The sequence below is a fragment of the Primulina tabacum genome, chromosome 14, assembly GCF_025594145.1.
Source record: "Primulina tabacum isolate GXHZ01 chromosome 14, ASM2559414v2, whole genome shotgun sequence".
NCBI lineage: Eukaryota > Viridiplantae > Streptophyta > Magnoliopsida > Lamiales > Gesneriaceae > Primulina > Primulina tabacum.
The window spans coordinates 35,383,432-35,405,416 of record NC_134563.1 but is presented as its reverse complement, the minus strand read 5'-3'; the positions used below and the strand labels follow the sequence as shown (position 1 = coordinate 35,405,416).

At 35.0% G+C, this 21,985-nt stretch overlaps 3 protein-coding genes across 3 annotated transcripts; 2 read left to right on the top strand and 1 right to left on the bottom strand.

The window, feature by feature from the left end:
* Positions 1–6,383: 6,383 nt before the first annotated feature.
* LOC142525082 (ethylene-responsive transcription factor ERF014-like) lies at positions 6,384–7,391 on the top strand. Its single transcript, XM_075629253.1, has one exon. It carries the CDS (start codon positions 6,408–6,410, stop codon positions 7,137–7,139), a length of 732 nt encoding a protein of 243 aa, XP_075485368.1. The 5' UTR covers positions 6,384–6,407; the 3' UTR covers positions 7,140–7,391.
* A 7,164-nt stretch (positions 7,392–14,555) lies between these two features.
* LOC142524903 (uncharacterized) lies at positions 14,556–16,709 on the bottom strand. Its single transcript, XM_075629062.1, has 3 exons — positions 15,585–16,709; positions 14,971–15,199; positions 14,556–14,880 (listed from the first exon to the last, which is right to left on the bottom strand). The coding sequence occupies exons 1-3, from the start codon at positions 16,484–16,486 to the stop codon at positions 14,716–14,718; spliced, it is 1,296 nt and encodes a 431-aa protein (XP_075485177.1). The 5' UTR covers positions 16,487–16,709; the 3' UTR covers positions 14,556–14,715.
* Positions 16,710–17,980: 1,271 nt separating this feature from the next.
* LOC142524920 (uncharacterized) lies at positions 17,981–19,431 on the top strand. Its single transcript, XM_075629082.1, has 2 exons — positions 17,981–18,105; positions 18,147–19,431. The coding sequence occupies exon 2, from the start codon at positions 18,427–18,429 to the stop codon at positions 19,429–19,431; it is 1,005 nt and encodes a 334-aa protein (XP_075485197.1). The 5' UTR covers positions 17,981–18,105; positions 18,147–18,426.
* The last annotated feature ends 2,554 nt before the right edge of the window (positions 19,432–21,985 follow it).

Genomic DNA, 21,985 nt, shown 5'->3' with positions numbered 1-21,985 from the left:
AACAGGAACAGGAGATTCAACGGGCTCCAGAAATTGAGAGAGAAAGATAAACCAACAAGACATACAAATTGGGACAATTTGTATCATTTATTATTTAACTACGCTATCTATAAGATGTCGTCAAGACCATGAATTATTGGGCAGGTTCTTCTAATGCATATTCTCGTACATGATCAAGAAGCAGGGCCGTGCTTATTAAGAGGCAAATGAGTCCAATGACTCAGGCCCATCTCTTTTTTGGGGCCCAAATTTTTTTAAAAAAATTATTATATATAATACTACTTACTAGATAGCCCAAAACCAAGTATTTATTAAATGAAATTTGCTTAGCATGTTATCGATTTATTCCTCAATCTTCCCCAATATTCATCTGCAGACAAGCCCTAATCGACTCCAGTCGTTGCGTCATCTCTAGGTTTGATTGAAAGACTCGTGAGGAGCTGTAAGTCTATTTTCTCATATTTGCTTTGTTCGAACTTCTAATTTTTTATTGTAGTTTTTTACTTTCTTCGGGGCTTTATGTGGTACCTATAATCTACGCTTTTGAGTGAAATTTTGGTGGTTGTAATACTTATCCGGCTTTCAATGTGTAGTGTATTTTCTGTTTTAATTCAAAGCATTTTTTCTCGAAATTTTGGTCACGAGTCTTTATCAGACTCTGTTGTCTCTGTTTGCTCATGTTTTTTGTTTCGCCCCACGTATGACAAGTTCTCTTTCTTCGTACGAGCTATTTTTCTTTCTCTGTATTAAAACTCATCAAAACTTTTCTCCGATCAACCATATCACAAGAAAGATTGAATGGATTGGCTATGTTATCGATTGAGAAAGAAATTACTGAACAACTTGATTATACAGACTTGATTAGTATTTTTAGCTCTAAAACTGTTAGGCAGGTTGTTTTTTAGTGATCATTTTGGACATGTTTGATATTTTTATTTATTTAGTTTTTTATATTGTCTTTGACGTATTGATTTAATTTGAAAAATTGATATGAAACTAAAAAAAAATATTAACACACATTATGATCCGGAGGCCTGTTTTTAAAAGTTAGACTCAGGCCCAAATATTGTTAGGATCGGCCCTGTCAAGAAGGTGTGGATCATGAATTTTGGAGAGTTGGTTACGTTTTAAACATCATTAACACTAGTTACTCTGCACACGCGTTGCGTGTGTACCATCTTTTTTATCATTATCGATAGACTAAAGTGAAATTTGATAAATTATGGAGGGACTAAATTAATATTCGAAAGATTGAAATAAAAAGTTAACTCATGTGATCGAGAGTGTCTGAATAAATGCAATATTTATTAATCCAATATGCATATATCATTCAACAAACCAACGGTTAAACGGAGACAAAAGAAGTCAACATTATTAAAATCTTACAACCTCGCAACGCCCGACTCTCTCGAGAGTGGAAATCTCACGCTCTTTTCTTTATTGATTTTTCTTTGGGCTCTGCCCGTACAAGCCCAGATGACATTTTTGCATGTTTCAAATTATCGAATTTGGGCCACAAATTCTATCCTATCATTTTTTGTTGTGGCACGTGTCCATTTGAATGTATTACCAAAAAAATGCAAGATGTTTTGGGTGTTCGCATCATTTTCTACTGATTTGTATAGAAATAATCATGTTAGGATTTTATTTCTTCAAGTTTCAATTTAGTTTCTTTGTTTTTTGTATATTCATAATCATGTTGGGACATTATTTCTTCAAGTTTCAGTTTAGTTTCTTTGTTTTTAGTACATATTAGTGTAAGAGATCATAACATGCAGTCAAATTTAGTATCTATTTCTATTGAATTCTTAGAATTTAGATTTTTAATACTTTTTCATACAAATTGACACCATCGCGAATTTTATGCAAACACAAGAATAAAATATTAATACATTACATTTAGCATTTGTCTCAAGTTTTACAAAATAGTAGAAATTACAAATTCTCATGTTATCCATATATATTATATATTATTTATCATCTCATTCTCCGAACTAAATGGGTGTCTAAGTGATATAAAAAAATGTGTAGTTCCTGGCTCCATGTAATCACTAGATCATAATGTGTGAATATGTTAAACTTTACTCGCTCACAAAGTCGGTTTTGGATGGGATTTCATATCAATCACATGCTTCTTGGTTATTTCCCTCCGACATGTATTGTTGCCTGACTCTTCATGGTCAAACAAACTCCAAGATTCAATGTTTCTTCCATCCCAACCTCATTTTATCTAATATAAGATTTGCATATTTTAAACTTTTTTTTTTAACATTTATGAAACCATCGATCACCGGATAACTTATTTGCCCTTTCCACCTAACAAACCTAGTCCACACTCCATTAGCAGGATTGGCCTACCAACAACAGTACAATGTATTTTGCTCAAATCGATGCTAGCTGGGGTACGTACGGAAGCTCCTCCCCCACGAATTCACACTAAATATGATACTTTCGCACTAATATTCTTTAACCTCGCACAAATCCAACTTTTGAATAATCGAGTAGGTCTTTTGTGAGATGGTCTAACGGTTAACTATATTAAAAAGTAATGTTTTAAATTTTTTGCATGGGTTGGTTGACTATTGAGACATTTTCGTATGAGTTTTTTTTTTATTATGATTTCATTGTCATTATGTTCTGAATAAATAATTTACGATACAACTACAAAAATTGTAGCTGGAACGAGGCGACATCAGCTGCTGGTTGAGATTTTGTGTTAGAATTAATGAGTTAATTACTAATTTAACAAACATTTAAGGTTTATAAAAACAACTCGTGTTCTCATATGATGCTACCAGGAAGGAGATGATTACAGATGGGGACAATAATACAATAATTATTATTTTTATTACATTAATACAAAATTAAATTAATAAAAATTATTATTGGTAATTAATATTAATTAAATGTTCTTATCCAGGTCATCATAATATCGATCTTAAAATATAAAGTCTTAAATAAGCCATACCATACAGAAGAAATTTATTTAGTATTTATATGTTTAATTTCATTTGCGACTCTTTCTTTTATGCTTGACGTGGGTGTATTGGTTAAATGAAAATGTAAAAAATTTACTTTCATAAAAGTGATTTTTTTAAAAAAATAAAAATTAGTATAGAAAATTTTAATATTATAACATAAACAAAATTTCAATTTAATACTTGTAGCATACTTTAATACTCTAATAATATTAAAATCTTCAACAGATAAAATCAAATTAAATTGAGTACAGATTAAAAAATAAATTAATTTAGATATACAAAATCATTTTTTTCCGTTAACATGATAGATCGAATTTATCGACAAGAATAATTGAATAATAATAATACAAAAAAAAAAAAAACCAAATTTACTAACTAGAGCATATTCCTTTAAAAAAAACTAGAGCATATAAATGACTAAATCTATCTTTGATAGATGTATGAACATAATTTTTAATCAAAGTGTAGGACCGAGCGCTTGCCGCTTTACCAAAAGATATAGCTGGTGGTAATAGTGCAACTCAAATATTTAAAACGCACAGCAGCTCAAGCACCACGGTTCGATCGCTCTACCAAGCAGGGACAATTATTGCACCCAACACAAAGCATACATTTAACACCAATTAAAATAAACTAAAATTTCAATAAACACATGAAAAAATTTGCTAGTTAGAGAATTGAAACTTAAATAATATGTGACCATAATCGCAGCCTTCACAAAAAAAAAAAAAAAACAAAACAAACAACAACAACAACAACAACATAATTTCACCTTTAATGTAAACTATTTTATAATTACAAATTATATATATAAATTTTAAAATTTTCAAGAAAATTGTTACCAGACATTTTTTTTACTTAGTTACTTAAATAATCGCAGAGGAAAGTGATTATATACTTACGAATTATCATTCAGTCCAGAAGATCACGAATTATTCTTCTTTTCTTTTTTTGATATAATATATATGTATAAAAAAAGTCATTTTCTCAAGTATGAAACCTGATGCCACATGGAAAGAGCCATTATCATGTAATTTGCAATTGATTTTTGCAAAATCCAAGATAATAACATTGAATTATTACTTTTTTTTTTTTTCAAAAATTTATAGTAAGAAGTCATAAAACACAGATATTCTAAAATTTTATTAAGTCTTTTATTATTTTTTTATGAGATCAATATTTTTCAATTATCTGATTATTTTTTGGTGACAAATTATTTGATTAGTTTATTAATAGCGTTTCTGTTTGCATTGATTTCTGAAAGACCGAAGAAAGCAGCGAGAAGCATAAGGCGTTTTTAGTCTCCATGCATGACAGAGCAGCACCAGCTGTTTTCTTCTCTAATGTACAAATAAATTACTATATTTTATTTTTTATTTTTATTTTTATTTTCTAAAATTAACGATTTATATATATATATATATATATATATATATGTGTGTGTGTATATATATTTGCACGTACACTCCCACAAGCTTCTCGCAAAATCCAGGAAGCTGCATACGACAGATACCTATGGGCAATGTTTCACTGTATATCTACCCACTTATGCATGATTTGTTACATATATCCAACATCGATATATTAAACTAATAAAAAGTGACTTATAAATTCAAAAACGTTACACTACCCAATAAACAAGTCGTTTCAAATGATAATACTCTTCCGTTTATGACCTAACATGATTATATCAATAAATTAGGATACTTCGCATGATATAATATAATTATATATATTGTATATTAATGCTTCCTAAAATTTAATTACTGTTTTTTTTTAAAAAAAATATTGATCGAAAGATTGATTCTTTTAATTTATTTATCTGCTAACTTCGAATTAATATGATATTCTACAAAAATATACATTAATAGGAGTTAATTTTTAATTTGCGAGTCATGTGGACTTGTAGGACTTTATAACGAAACTCATGAATTATATAGTGATAAATGATTATTATTGTTAATTAGTCTAAGATATAGTAGCTTAAATCTACAATTAATTTTAAGCTACCCCATGTGACCAAATGACTTAGTTGCCCCAAAACGAGGCAAACTAAATTTCAAAAGGCAAAAACTTGTGTGAGACGGTCTCACGAGTCGTATTTTGTGATACGGATATCTTTTTTTATCATCCATGAAAAATTATTAAATTTTATACTAAGAGTATTACTTTTTATTGTGAATATTGATAGGGTTGACCCGTCTCACAGATAAAAATTCGTGAGACTGTCTCACAAGAGACCTACTCATTTCAAAATATTAATGTGCAAACAAATTTTATTTTTTTATTTTTTTGCATTCTTCTTCCAAATTATTGATAGGGTAACTCGTTTAAGTAAAAGTTCAGTCTAGAAAATTAATTGTTCGTTCATGCGCAAAATTTTGGTTGTCTCCTTTGAGAAAATGGGCATTTATCTGTTGTACTCAGCATGTTACTCATGCATGCAGTCGTATGATAAAAACGTGATTTTCTCTTTTCATTAATAAAAAAATATATTTTTTCTATTTCTATAAGGACGACAAATTGATTTGATAATATTTTAATCAAATCAATAGGAATTTTTAAACCATATTATTGAGATGCCTCTACCATATTTACTAACATTGCTTTTTTCTAAGTATACTAACTTAATAACTACTACCATTGCCACAAAGCTAATCACAAGCATGCATGTTTGAAGAAGTCTTAGCTAGCCCGAAGAAGAGAAGAGACGCGTTGAAAACTTAGATACCGTTTGGTGCGAATGATGAGATTTAACGTTCTTATGTTATTTTCGTATTTGACTCAAGTTCTATAACAATTGAAACTTAAAAAAATAGATATATTATGTATTTTTAACAATATAAATCTGAACGAATATAGAATAATTCGATTTACTTGCATTCATTATGCACAATGATATTATATTTTCATCCCTCATCAAGTTGATTAAATTGGACCACCTCCTTTTCCATTTCCTATCATTAATTAATAAAATATTTTGAATTATTTCTAAAATATTTTGGAGATTTTTTTTTTTAAAAAAATAACAGTCAATTCAAGCCAACCTAAAAAATGGAATAATTTACCAATGAGGGGTAGAAAAGTCATTGTCGTGTGAAGTGAGAGACATCTGATTCTCGACACAAATTACTGGAAAATATCTGTCAACCAACATTGCCTATTTTGACATTACCATTCTTTGACAATGGGTTATTCCTCTTTTCGATTACATATTTCAAACACTTTAGTTTTACACTACATGGAATAAATTAATATATAAATTTTAAATTATTTTTCAAGAATTATATATGATCTACATCTAAATCTCAAATCATATAATTAATAATTAGCTGAAGAAAAATTCTGCACTCGGAAAATTGACCTATAAATATCAGCCATCCCTTCCCATTTTGCATTTCACTTCTCAAAAAGCCCCAAGAAATAATGGTGAAGACAGAAAACAATATCCCATCAAATACATCGAAATCTCAATGCAAGAAGAAGTACAAAGGAGTGAGAATGAGGAGTTGGGGCTCATTTGTGTCCGAAATAAGGGCACCAAATCAGAAGACAAGAATCTGGTTAGGTTCTTATTCTACACCAGAGGCAGCCGCTAGAGCTTATGATGCCGCACTTTTATGCCTAAAGGGATCCTCAGCCAATCTGAATTTCCCACTTTCAAAATCTTCCCAACAAAATCTCAACCCTGAAAACGTCATCATGTCGCCGAAATCCATCCAACGGGTCGCAGCGGCGGCGGCAGCCGACAACACGGTCCTCGGAAACCCGAAAAATCCGAGCCCTTCTTGTAAATACATCCCGAAACCAGCAGCAGCAGCAACCAATGTCATGTTTCCAGAAAACCAGAAAAATCTAAGCCTTTCGCCTCACACAGTTACGACTACTACTACTACTACTACTACTACTACTACTACTACATCATCATCGAATTCATCTCTTTTATCTTCTCCTGATCATTGGAATATTCTTCAAATTGTTGATGAAGATGATCATTTTTCATTGGACGCCTCACATGTTCGTGATCACATGGCCTCGTGGTACAACTTTGATTCTCCGAAGTACAATGACATGATCAATGGGGTGTTCTTAGATCCTTTGATGGCAGAAGATACTTATTGCGAGGATAGCGATATCCGTTTGTGGAGCTACACGTGATCAAGAATTCAAGTTAATTCGTTTCCATTAATTATAAATATTATATTTATCATAATAATATTATATATATTTTTTTTTTTTGGTGATCTTCAATTTATTTCTTGAAGACACAACTGACATTGCCATTTTTTTTAGATTATTATTTTATAGTAAAATTCGAAGGTTATCATTTAGGTGGAAAACTGGAAAAGAATATATATTCTGGTCTGGTGTGTTATTGTTGCGAATCAACTGTGAAATATTTTTGTTTTGTATTCCTCAAAAAAGAAAGTTTATTTGTTTTGAATTTTGAATTACCCGGTAATAAAAATTTACCCTTTTGATCTTTATTTTTTTTTGGGTTTTTTTAGATTTTATTGTATTATTAATAATATTGGAATCGGAATTGGATTTGTATTTGAAATCCATGCATTTGTAATTCCATTCTGGTGTTTGGCTAATGTTATTTAAGAATTAGATTTGATAGCTAAAATTAAAATTATTTGATATTTTTTAAAAACATTACTTACTATTTTTAAAATATATTTCTTATTAATGATATTGAATACTCACATATTTTTTATACATGATATAGAAGAAAATGATTTATAAATACAAGAAAAATATATGTTTTTTGTTAAATAAAATTTTCAATAACGAAAAAAAAAAAAGTTCATATATCGAAAGAAAACTAAGATAAAGTCATGAACTTATGATAGATTAGGTTTTTAATATTAAAAAATAATCGAGTATCATAATAAAAAGAAAGAATTTGCATAATTTTTAAAACAAATAAAAAAATTAAATGATTTCAAAATATTTTTTTTCAATTATGCAATAAAATATGTGTGAATTAAACGTATTATTGAATCTCTTTAAATATCCATCGTCTCAAATCACTCTTGTAGGAGATTAACTCATTAATTTTTACAATCCATCTTTATGATAAAAACAAATAAAGTTAGGTTAAGTCTCTAATTTAACATGGTATCATAGCAGACTGACTGTTATGTATTGGACTGTCATATCGATCATTCGTTAATATCTTGTAAACTTAACTCTCCTGTGTTTATTTATGGGCGTGATGGAGGTATATTAGAAGTCTCACATCGACAATATTAAGTTATTGAGAATTGTATATATAGGAATGAACTTGGACAATCTTCTCCTTTGAGCTAACTTGTGGATCGTTATTAGATTCAAGTATCAATCTTAACAAAAATTAACAACTATTAATTACAAGCAAATTTTGGTAAAATAAAAAATGGCTATAAATTAGAGTACTATTTTTCCACAAATTTTTTAGCAAAAGCCACTATATAACAAAATTTGCAGAAAACGAGGAGTGAATTATCTGGATACGCGGAAACAAGAATATTTAATAATTAAATAAATATTGACAGGGAAATGTCTTAAAAATTAATAGATAATATTATCACTCAATATTTTTATATCAAAACTTATGTGCAGGCATTTATTTTGGGCTTAGTATTTTAAATAGTTTTCCCCTATTTCTTTGGTATATTATCCAATTTTTTTTCTATTTTTCAACTAATACAAGAATATCTCCCTCTAATTTTAGTCATTTTAGATACGTTGGAATTTTAAAATATAATATAACTGATTAAAATATTATATAATAATATATTATTTTTTTAATAATGTTGAAAATGTCGAATTAAATATAAATATTATTCGTAAAAACTGAATGCAAAAATCAAAATAAATTATTAATTTTATTTTTTGGGAAGTATAAATTAGATTTAAGAAGCTAAATGCGACCACTGAGAGCGCGTTAGGTCGAAGAAATCATAGCGCTAAAAACGCTTTTTTTTTTTTTTTTCAAATGCTTGTTAAAAATAAAATATTTGGTTACAAAAATTGCTACAAATTTTTAAAAAACTAGAATTTTTTATTATTTAACTTCTTCTACTTTTATTTAAAAATAAAATTAAAAATATTTTTGACATTTATTCAAACGTTAAAATTATTTATAATTTTTTAAATAAACATTGAATTATTTAAATATATTTTTTTAGACTACAATCCGTGCGTCGGTGAGTTGAGCTTTTGTTACGTCGTACTTGGTCTTTTCAGGGCCAAATTTGTGGGGTATGCCCACGACTTTCTGATATTATAAAATATATTATTTATTGCTGGTGGAATTTTGTCAAAAATAATAATAAAAGAAAAAAGCTGGGCTGCTCCCAACTTATTAGAGGGCCTACACAAGATTTTGGCCCATCAATTCTATGCCCAAGGGGCTACTCACCAAAATATTAATTTAAATTTTGCACTGACCGTACTCGAGCTTTGGATCAATGTCCTCATGAAGAAGGAGTATGCTCGCGTGTTTCAACGATAACACCGAAAAAACCTAATTCAGCTCTACTCTCCTTATATAGACTGCACCGTGCTGACCCATTCCTATTCAATCGGCTAGAAAAAGGGTGGTTACTAGAAGCTAGTCTCATACCTGGCTCAAGCCAGGTCTTTTTACTTGAAGTAATTAGCCATTGCGGGTAGAGACATTCGAATTCGAATAAGTTTGAAAGAAGAGATAATTTTTGTGTAGAATTATTTTATAATTCACACAAATTAGACTGGAATTGCACCTCAACCATTTTATTTTTCCTTTTTTTACTTTATTTTGAATAACTATACTTATTTTTTAAAAAATTTCATCCGAACCGATGAGATTCAAAGATTTGGCTCTCTGGACCGGACTCGTAAAAAGTTTAGGTGGCATCGATTTTAATTTATAACCACCACAGGTTTTCTTCTATGTATTCTTTAAACTAACTCGAATAAATTTATAGATTACGAAGAAGCAAAGAAAAATCAAAAGTGATTATTGAAAACAAAAGTAAAAGGCTGAGAAATCATAATTGAGTAATGTTTGATAAATAATTGATTCTAATACTAACTTGTTATTATAATAATTTTTGTAAAAGCAAAATCAGCTTCTCACAGGTTTCTGAATTTCAATTAAGTTAAGTATAAACTAATGCAAAATTTGAGTTCAAGAAACACACTAAATCGATTTTTTTTTTTTAAAAAAAACAATTTATTTTTTTTAATGATTGTGAACTCTTTCTTAAATGGTTTAATGGGTTATGAGCTTAACTAAAAAAATATAAAATTTTGCATAATTTTTGGCCCAGTCAAGTTACAGTGTTGGGCTTTCTGAAAGCTGGCTTGAGCTGAAAGTTTTTCTTTAGAGTAAACTACCCAAATATTGCGGGGATGAAGCCCAAGATCATGCCAAATTCCAATCATGACGCAAATAAGGATATGTTTGGATTGGAAGTGTTTTAAATCAGATGATTTTAATTTCGTATTCTAAATCCGTCGTACTTGTTTGGTGTTATTGAATTATATTTGTCGTTATAATGGATTTCAAATTCTCTCAAAATAAAGTGGTTTTTGAAAGTCAATCGTATGGATCCTTAGGACCATAATATTCATGTGGTTGTGTAGTTAGAAGATATGAAAAGCCATTAATAATTGCCACCGCATGCTTTTGAAAAAATTACCAAATTTTTAAATATTTATAAACTCTACTCAACTGCCCTAAATCCCATTCAATTTTTAGGTTATTTACAGTGTATACACTTAGCTGGGGGCTGGTTTTATACTCACCAGTTTCAAATTTTGAGATTCATTCGTAGACGGTCTCACGAATCTATATATGTGAAATAGGTCAACTCGATCCACACCGAAATAAAAAGTAATATTTTTTATTAATATTTAAAATAAAATGATGCATAAAATCAGATATTGAATTCAAAAGAAATTTCTCCACAAGATCCATCGAATTGTTAGTAGGAAGGTGGGGAGAACTTAGGAAGGTGATTGTGCGACCATTTATTCATTTATTACTGAATATCTAACTCTCTCCATTAGACCGACATTGCCAACCAAGTCAATGAATTTAGACTGAATTAGGTGACTTACCACGTTCATTATTAGCGCCCTACCTTCACTTATTATATTATTACTAATATAAGATCGAACTCTCGTCGTTTTATAAAAAAAATTATAGATTATAATATATAATTGTATAACTCAAATATTTTGAAATATATTATAATCCAACGTCACATTTTAATTATTTACGTAAGAAAAGGTTGTTTTTCTTGCTAAAAATTATAATTATTATTTAAGCTCAAAGTTTGCCATGGGGTTTCTTGTAATTGACGTTCTTGTGTTTGATATCGACATCAAATTCGAGAGGTAAAAACAGCATCTATTTGATGATCTGAATTTTTCCTATTTTGATTAAAGTTTCTAACAAATTATGTCTATAAAACGTTACTTTTGATTTGTAGCGAACTAAACCATGCAACAGCCAGTTCAGATAAGTAGGTTTTGTTGTTTTTCTAATTAAATAAGAGTAAGGTTACGGTTTCCGGAATCTATATCTGTTATATAAATTGACATGATCAATATTTATAAAGAAAAATGTTAATTTTGATATAAAAAATAATATTTTTCTATAAATCAGTTTTGATTGGATATTTGTCTCACAAAATTAAAATGTGAAATTATCTAAATGAAGAAAAAAATATAACGATTTAGTTTTGATTTTTATATATATAATAATATTATAATTATAATAAATAAAATAACAAAACATAACTTTTCAGTCAAAACTTTCAAAATAAATTACCGAACCACTTAATTCGTTGCTATAAAAAAAAGTTCAGAAAATGCCATCATTGTTGACCTATTCAAACATTTAGTATATCATTTTCAAGAAATTAATTTTAAAGTAAATGATAAATAAATCTTCAACAATATATATATAAACCTTATTTATGCCAATGTCTCCCCAATAGTTTTCAGAAATGTTTTTTTTTAGTCGATAACCTTTTTTAGTCAAATATTATTTTCTAAATAAAAATTTAAATATACATCGAAATTCACATTCTACCGAGCATTTGGCATTGGCTTTCTTGTTCTTTCTAGCCAATTTTTACAAAATATTAGATTCACGTTCCAGTTTTTCATTTTTAGCGTGAAAAGTATGTTAGATGTCTCAGATCGGCTTGACTAAGTTCTTCATATTCAAGGTCTTTTTGTGATGTGGATTAAATCAAAGTCCATATTTTTAACATATTTAGTTAACTAAAAATAACAAAAGTTAATTTGATGTGAATTAAACTCGTTCTTGCCAATATATATATACGATTTTTTAAAAAAATTCTCAAATCTCTAATCTAATCTACATCTAAAGATAGCTATTGATTTATTTCTCAATATTTAAGAGCTATTTTTAGATATAGAGTAGATTAGAGATTCAAGAAATTTTACAAAATCCCAGAAATATAAAATAGAAAACTCAAAACCTCCTCGGGATAATGGGAGTTTTCAGTCCACACAGAACAAACAAATAAATTAATAATGTGAAAAATTAACCAAATTGTAACAAAACTATATATAAAACTTGTGTGAGCAGTGAGACGGTCTCACGGGTCGTATTTTGTGAGACATATCTCTTATTTAATTCATCCATGAAAAAAAAATATTACTTTTTATGCTAACAGTATTATTTTTTATTGTAAATATCGGTAGGGTTAACCCATTTCACATATAAAGATTCGTAAAACCATCTCACCAGAGACTTACTCATATATATATATATATATATATATATATACACACACGACATAATTTTTTTACTTTCATCCTATTCGGAGGCTTAATTAACATACATGCATTTTGAAATTCAAAGCTTTTGCGATAATCGATACGATCAACACTTTCATGCTTTTGACTAAACAAACTTTTCAGCCAAATAGATCCATTAGTGATCAAACAAGAGGAAATAATTGATTCCGTAAATAAAATAAAATAGCGAAATCTCATTAATTATGGCTATGAAGATGCATGTCATGTGGGGGTGGTTGAAGGTGTGAAGCAAATGAAAGAAAGGAACAAGAATCTCAACAGGCTTTGATTATAAAATTTGAAAGAATCAAAAGTGTTTGCCTTTTTTGCAACTTATTTTCTTCTTCAAAAATCCTCCCGTCAAGTTTGAATTTTTTTAACAAGATTCACAAATTTATTGATTTTCTATTAGCTCATTACCATTTTTCCAAGAAAAATTTCATACTCATTTATCAAAAGAAATAAGAGATTTTATTAATATGAAAGCATAAATATGGTCTTCAATAAATGTAAAATGTTATATATATATATATATATATATATATTTACAGATGAGTAAGTTTCATGTGAGACGAGTCGATTTGGATAGAAAGCATGCATGTCGCAGATATTTTACCAAGAAAGCCCACCACCGATACAACTTGTGCCTCCACTTAAAAATGATGATGAATTATTTATTCAAAATAAAGATAAGTAAAAGACCACATGATACTTTTCACGAAATAAGGTCCCATATTTAAAAAAGTTGAAAATTCAGGTTTTGAGTTTTGCTTAGCTTGAAAATTCATTTCGATTTGTCTTCAATCATGGGATGGGTTTGTTGAGACTTTTGAAATAAACACAATTTTGCAAGATACACCAGTTGTTGGTAGGAAAAAAGTTGGGAAAATTTTGTTCATTCAAGTAAATATATAATCTTTTTGCAAATTCCAAAAATATACACGAATATTATAGTTAATTTATATCTATATATACAACTATACTTTATATAAAAAAAAAGACTTGTTTTACTCAAATTTTGTTACATATAGTGGGGTGGGTATGGGGAAGACATGGACCTTGGCTAGAGAGCAAGTTGCATAGTGAGGCTCTCCCAAGTTGCACGTATGACAAATTTAACAAGACAGTGAGTTTGTTCCACTCAACAAATTTATTTGTTTTCAACCGATGGAGCAATTTACAAGCTAGGCCAAAGCTCATCGTAATTCGAACATATATGATAAAACAAACGAGTAGTCTTTTGTGAGACGGTCTCACGAATCTTTATCTGTGAGACGAATCAACCCTACCGATATTCACAATAAAAAGTAATACTCTTAGCATAAAAAATAATACTTTTTTCATGGATGACTCAAATAAGAAATCAATCTCACGAAATACGACTCGTGAGATCGTCTCACATAAGTTTTTGTCAAAAGAATAAGCTCGATTTAAAAAAATCCGTTTAAGTGATGAGTGATGAATATGTTAACGATAAGATTCAGAAACATGGCTGACACTTGGTTATTTTTCAAGAAAAATTAAATAAATTTATGGGCATAATTTTTTCTAAATTTTAATGTGTTGATAAATTTTTAGTCACGCCATCATCCAAATTCCCAATATAAAATGTTTGCTGCTTCTCGAAGCATATGATATTGACCAAATGATAGCACCGAAAATCAAGATAAGATGCTGATTTAATAGTAAAGTACACAACACAATAATTGAACCCATTGGTTCGATCCCCCCCAAGAAAATAAGACAGCGTGATAACAAATGTACTGGAACAAAAAGTGTTTGCCTGCTGAAAATTAATCTTTCCATTAATGTATACATAGATCTATGTACTAGGTTACAGCATGGTTAACCAAAGCTCAACCGGTCGGTTTACTACAAAGTTTAAGGGAATTGGTAAATTTACAGTTGCCTACAATTTCCAGTTTTAAGTGTTAGTATCGCAAAATTTTCCATGGATCCTATTCTGGACGGCTTTCACGGCAGCAACCCTCGAGGCTGTTGCAGCCCGGTTTGCAGCTATCACGGCCTTGTTAACTTGTTCGTCTACTCGGTGTATGTGAAAAGCATTTCTGGCTGTTTTTCTTGCAGCCTGCAAAATATGCACCAGTAGAAATGACCAAAATTTTATATGTCGATGTTTTAAAGAGTTCGATTATTCAAGGTATGCTGATGTTGTCACCTCAACGGCTCGAAGAACTGAGTCGTTTAGACGGGGAATAGGCGTTGTAAGATTGCCATTGTCCCATTGGCCACACTTGGTGTCGCCGTTTCGAAAAGTATACATGCCATAACCTTGCTTACGCCCCTCGTGCCAAGATCCCTCGTAGCAGTGACCATTTGCAAAGTTGTATACGCCAAAACCATGGACTTTGTCTCCAAAATACTCACCAGCATATTTATCTCCATTCCTACAGCACAGTCAAATTCTTGTGAGATTATGTGCCCAACTCATCAAACGACCGGACAAGAGATACAAATCCATAATCCATGCAATGATGATCGTTGATCTTAATTAAGCTATGATCAAATATTCCTACAAAGGTGAACTTTTGGTACAAAAACAAAAAGTCCGATAAGTTTACAGAAAATACTGATTTTTAACTTCTACCGTCCGCAAAATTATTTCAGTAGGCTAAGTCAAGAAATCCAAGAACTCGATTCAGCCCAGTTAACATATTTAATGAACAACTTTTTAAAGAAAAACTAAAAGTTTCCATCTTGATCGCCTACAACCAAATTCAAGAAACACAAATAGCTTAACAAATGATATTAATTAATCAAAATTATAATCACCTGAAATGGTAACAACCAAGGCCATGTTTAACTCCGCACTTAAATTCCCCAACAAAAGAGCTCCCATCAGCACAAGTCTGCACTCCGACCCCATGACTCTGCCCATTACACCACTCTCCGGCATATGTATCCCCAGTGTAGAACTTGTAAACACCATACCCATTCCTTAATCCTTGCCTGTACTGCCCTCTAAATCTACTCCCTCTTGCCCAACTCTCTATCCCGTAACCATCGTACTTTCCATCAATCCAATCCCCTTCATACCGGCCATTCACAAAGTAATTATACACTCCACTCCCATTGCACCTGCCCTTGTGAAACTCCCCTTCGTAAAAATCGCCATTACTGTAAAACTCCACCCCTTCTCTCACAATCTTTCCAATACTACCCTGCTTTTTAATAAGCTTCTTCCGGTTAAATTGGCTCATGTTCGATTCCCCTATGAACCATTGCACTGGTTTTGCCTGATTCTTCAAGGTAAAGAAGGAAAAACCGTATCTTTTAGCGCATTCTTCGCACAATTGCTTGCAAAAGTTGAGTTTTTTGTTAACTAATGCTCTGTTTCTGGAGACAAAGAACAGTAAAACGGCCACGAAAATCAAGGCAAAAAGTAAATTCTCCGAAGTGGGTATATCACCCCAATGGAAAAATGCGAAAAGGGTGTAAACAGATAGCAAAAGGATCGAGAGAACCGGTCCCGAACGCGGAAAAACGGATTGAACCATTGGACCGGTTCTCTTGTGCGGCTTCTGCTCCTCGAGGTCTACCGCTTCTTCTTCTTGATCAGGTGTTATCTCGTTAAACGAAGATAAGCTCTGAATCGAAGATTTAACGGTGGGGGAGGACCTGAGGAGTGAAGAATTGGTCCTAGTAAGATTCGTCTGTCTTATCTGACCGTCCATGTGAAAACTAAGGTCCTCTAATCCAATCTCAGCCGCAGAATCTTAGCCTTCTTCTAGTGTTCGGCCCCTTTTCTGTACTCTTATCAAGAACTCCGACGCCGGTTTCATCTCCGGTGTTGCGCAGGATAACCAGTGACGCAAGTCCGCAGGTTACAGTTTAGAGGAAGGAAAAGAAGCCGTCTCGGAATATTTCAGCATGGGATTGGGGGGTGAATTTAGATCTGGAAACTGGAGATTGATTGGGGGCCTATCGGGTACTGCACAAACATCTACGGTTGAGATTGGTGCAGTTCTTGTCGTTGGATTGAAAGATCACAGTTTTAGCGGGAATCTTTGGTCGTCGGATTGTCCTTTGGCCTTTGTGGACGTTCGGCACGTGCACCACGCGATGCTATTTTTTTTTAATTAATAAAAAATAAAAATAAACCATAAATTTGGAATCTGACATTTCCAAAAAACTTCCCAGAAAAATTAAATTCTAAAATAACATAACATTTATCTCAATCGTTCCTTCATAGATTCTCTCAGAATTCCATTAATTATTATTTTTTATTCATAATTTTATTTGTTTCCCGGTGTAAAAAAAGGACTAAAGGGTGGCATATCCAAAGTTCAAACTTTGTATATTATTAGGCAAATTTAAATTTAGTGCCATTCACACTCGAATTGTTGACATTCCATTGCCTGTAACTTTCTTTCCCCATTTTCGATCAAATTTATTTTCGGATTCCAAATGAATTTCATTAAGTACTGATACCCTCGGATGGAGGATGGACTCGGCCCGCTCCCGATAGCCCATCTCGAGGGAAGCCCAGCGTTCAGAGGAGCACTTGAAGTCATCCGCGGGAGGTCATCCGGGAGGTCATCCCAGCCGACCTCCCATGTCAGCAGGGCCGTCGATTAGAGATGGCGGCCGAGGTCCCATGCCGACCTCCCTTGCCGACCTCCCAACAAGAAGCCGAGCCGACCTCCTACAGGGCGATATCGGGACGATTGGAGACGCGTTAGCCGAGCTCCCATAAGGTCCTGGCTTCACATGGGCTCATGCCTACGAGAGCCCTTCCTCAGATGTTAAGTGCGTAGCCCGCGGAGATCAAAGCCCAGAAAAGTAAAGCCCATCAGAAATCTAGATTAAATCTAGCGATATCTAAGTCAAATCTGGGTAAAGATCTAATCAAATCTTCCGAAGATTCTGAAGATCGAAACCTACCAAAACTAGGACTCTGCGGTTCACCTATAAATACCAGGTTTCGTTAACTCTAAATTCATTCATACTTTTTCACATTCCCTCTGCACACACACATTACTCTCTCAGTTTTCCGTTTTCTGACTTGAGCGTCGGAGGGGCTACGCCGGAACAACCTTCCGGCCCCCTTCTAACACTCTTGTTTGTGTTTCTTGATTTCGAGGTGCTGGATCTGAGCCCCACGGTGACGTGCCGACCTCCCAGCCAGCGTACCAAGGTTTGATCCGAGCTCCCCAAGCGAAGAACTGACCTCCCAGCTAGCATCACCGATTCCAGAGATATCAATTGGCGCCGTCTGTGGAAAAATACTGAGAAGACGTAGACATGTGGGGACGAACAGGCAGAAGAACAAGCCCTGCACGTGGTAACCGAGGTCCGAAGGTGGCAACCAGGGCCCTGCACGTGGTAACCGAGGTCCCGAAGGTGGCAACCACGGCCATGCAGATGGCAACCGAGGTCCCGAAGGTGGCAACCAGGGCCATGCAGGTGGCAACCGAGGTCCCGGAGGTGGTCAAGGTAGAGGCGTGGCTGATCTTAGTCTAGACCAATTGGCCCAGTTGATTAATAGGTCTGTAAATGAGGCCCTCCGACGAAATCGGACTCCATCACCACCGCCACAACAACCTCCTCCTCCTCCCCTCCTCCTGAGCACATAGAAGCCATTTGGGAGGAAGTCAGAAGGCTTGGCAGGCGGATGGGGGGCCGACCTCCCGTGTTGGATAGGGAAAGTCCACTCTCCCTCGAAATACTAAATGAGGACCTCCCCATTAATTTCCGCCAGCCCACTGTTAAGGATTATGATGGAAGTACTGACCCCGAAGAACACCTGGGAAGGTTTAATAATTCCGCTTTGCTCCACCGATACTCAGATGGGGTCAAATGCCGGGTCTTCCTTACCACCCTGGTAGGACCCGCCCAGAGGTGGTTTGATCTGCTCCCGCCGCATTCTATTACCAGCTTCCGAGAATTCAGCACCATGTTCATAAACCAGTATGCTACAAGTAAGAGATACTTGAAAACATCATTGGGCCTGTTCAATTTGAAACAAGGAGATACAGATTCACTGAGGGACTTCATTAGACGATTCAACAGTGCGGCCTTGGAGGTCCCAGCTGCAGCAACAGAAACCCTGGTAAATGCTTTCACACAAGGGCTCCGAGGGGGACAGTTTTTCAATTCCTTGGTCAAGAAACCCCCTCAAAGCTATGATGAGCTCCTTAGCCGAGCTGAGAAATACGTGAACCTTGAGGATGCACAAAGGCAAAGGCGAGTGGATATCCGACCCGACGATAAAAATAAGGGGAAGGAGAAAGTGGAACCGAGTAGGAAGAGGCCTGCAGAAAGAACAGAGGAAAGGAGCCGAGGTCCTGGACCTTTCCCTTATGCCCCGTTGGCCATGAGTTTGCAAAGAGCTATGGCAATTTGCGAAGAAAGAAGAAAGTTAGAGCGCCCAAAACAAGCCGAAAAGGGGCCACGTTTACCTCCTTCAGATAAGTTTTGTGAGTTCCACCAGGAGTACGGCCACGTTACGAATGACTGCCAGAAATTGGGTGAAGAGGTCCAAAGGATCATGCAAAGAGACCCTCACATGAAGCACCTCTTAGCCCGATCAGAAGGAAGGTACCGAAATGATAGAAGGGATCGAGGACCTCTTGGGATGAATCAGAGGCCACAACCCCGGAAGAACCGACCCAACTGAGGGGGTCGAGATGATCCCGCGCAACACCAAAGACCTCAGGTCCAGCAGATTGCTAATGATCCGACCAGAGGTATGATCCATATGATAACGGGCGGCGCCACCGACAGAGATTCAGGCAGAGCTCGTAAAGCTCACGGTCGGAGATTAGAGAGCCTGGGGTTAGACCTTGCCCCCAAAGATGACCCCGTCATTGGCTTCGGGCCCGATGATCTGAAAGGTGTTGTGGCGCCTCATAACGACGCCTTATTAGTCACTCTTACTATCGCCAACTATGACGTTGCAAGAATCTTTGTTGACACCGGAAGCTCAATCAATATTCTTTTCAAAAGAACCCTTGACCAAATGAAGGTAGAAGGTTTTGAGTTTGATCATATCTCTACGCCTTTATTTGGCTTCACAGGACATGCGGTCCAAACTATTGGACAAATCATGCTCCCCTTATCTCTAGGGACGGGACCGCACCGCATCACAAAAATGACGTGTTTTACTGTGGTGGATGCCCCTTCTTCTTACAACGGTATAATTGGCCGACCTGCTCTGGCCGATTTCCGAGCTGTAAGCTCCACCTACTATCAAAAGCTGAAGTATCCTGTGGGGATTGAAGTGGGAGTCGTAATGGGAGATCAGAAATCCTCGCGACGTTGTTACGTAGATGAGGTAAAGCAGGAAGTCAAAAGATCTCGGACCGAGGTGGGGATGATTGTGACCCAACCCAGTGTGACCTACAGAAAAGAGGTTCAACTCACATCAGAAGAGGAGCCAGAGACAGTAGAAATAGGGGTCCAACAGAGCGTCAGGGTGGCGGCTGATCTTGACCCCGAAACTAAGCGTGACCTGCTGACCTGTTTGAAAACTAATCTTGATGTATTTGCTTGGTCCTCACAAGAGCTCCGTGGGATCAGCCCCAGGATAATGGAACACCGCCTCAATATACTTCCTGAAGCTCGGCCAGTCAAACAGAAGAAAAGGCATTTTGGTCCCGAGAAGGACAAGGTAATAAAATAACAGGTAGACGAGCTCCTTAAGGCAGGACATATTAGGGAGGTCTTTTTCCCAACATGGCTATCAAATGTTGTCCTGGTCCCCAAGAGCTCGGGAAAGTGGAGAATGTGCGTCGACTTCAGAGATCTTAATAAAGCTTGTCCAAAAGATTGTTACCCCTTGCCGAGGATAGACCAACTGGTTGACTCCACCGCAGGTCATCAGTATTTATGTTTGATGGATGGTTATCAGGGATACCATCAGATCCCCCTAGCAGAGGAAGACCAGGACAAAGTGAGTTTCATCACCTCCGAAGGACGTTTTGTTATGTGGTGATGCCTTTCGGATTAAAAAATGCGGGAGCCACCTATCAAAGGCTCATGGACAAGGTTTTTTCAGATCATATAGGAAGGAATGTGGAGGTCTACGTGGATGATATTTTGGTGAAGTCCAAGAGTTCGGCGGACCTTATAGCAGACCTCGTGAGACCTTTGCCACTCTGAGGTCTTATGGGTTGAAGCTGAACCCACAGAAGTGCACATTTGGGGTCAAAAGCGGAAAGTTCCTGGGATTTATGGTAACAGAAAGGGGAATTGAAGCTAACCCCGAGAAAGTAAAGGCCATCCAGTCTATGACACCTCCTGGGAATCTCCAGGAGGTACAGAAGCTTGCCGGAAGAATCGCGGCTTTATCACGGTTCATTTCGAGGGCAGCGCACCGAAGTCTGCCTTTCTTCCGCGTCCTTAGAAAGGCCAAGGAGTTTGAGTGGGATGAAGAGTGCACGAAGGCATTTGAAGACCTGAAGACGTACCTGGCCGAGCTCCCGATATTAGCAAAGCCATCATCAGGGGAGCAATTATATGTTTATCTATCAGCCACAGAAGCAGCTGTGAGCTCAGTCTTGGTCAGACAAAAGGGCACCGAGCAGAATCCCGTATATTATATATCCCATGCACTCAAAGGAGCTGAGCTCAGATATACGACAGTGGAAAAACTTGCTTTAGCCTTGATCACCACGGCTCGGAGGCTGAGACCATACTTTTTGTCTCATCCCATTATGGTCCTCACTAACAGCCCTCTCGGAAAGATAATGACTCATGCAGATATATCAGGAAGGTTGGTCAAGTGGACAACCGAGTTGGGAGAATACGACATCCAATATGGACCTCGAACCGCAATCAAAGCACAAGCCCTAGCCGATTTTCTGACTGAGACTTTGCATGTCGAGATAGAAGACCTTTGGAAGGTCTATGTGGATGGCTCAGCCACCAACGAAGGTAGTGGGGTTGGAGTATTGTTGATCTCTCCAAAGGGGGATGAGCTAAAATTGGTCGTACGACTGGACTTCAGGGCATCTAATAATGAAGCGGAATACGAAGCTGTATTAGCAGGTCTAAGAGCGGCTCGGCAGGTTGGGGCTGCCCGGGTGCACGTCTTCTCTGATTCTCAGCTAGTGGCTCATCAAATGAATGGATCTTATGATATCAAGAATGAAAGATTGAGGGAATACGTGAAGGCAGTGGAGGCAGCCAAAGAGTTCTTCACCGAACTTGTGTTTAAACAGATCCCTAGA

Bases quoted from the DNA above. Each gene is read 5' to 3' on its own strand.
- LOC142524903 (XM_075629062.1), bottom strand. From the start codon at position 16,486: ATGGACGGTCAGATAAGACAGACGAATCTTACTAGGACCAATTCTTCA. The intron at 15,200-15,584 runs GTGATTATAATT...ACTGTGCTGTAG, and splicing joins CTTGGTTGTTACCATTTCAG to GAATGGAGATAAATATGCTG. The intron at 14,881-14,970 runs GTGACAACATCA...CATATTTTGCAG, and splicing joins CAGTTCTTCGAGCCGTTGAG to GCTGCAAGAAAAACAGCCAG.
- LOC142525082 (XM_075629253.1), top strand. From the start codon at position 6,408: ATGGTGAAGACAGAAAACAATATCCCATCAAATACATCGAAATCTCAA.
- LOC142524920 (XM_075629082.1), top strand. From the start codon at position 18,427: ATGGGGGGCCGACCTCCCGTGTTGGATAGGGAAAGTCCACTCTCCCTC.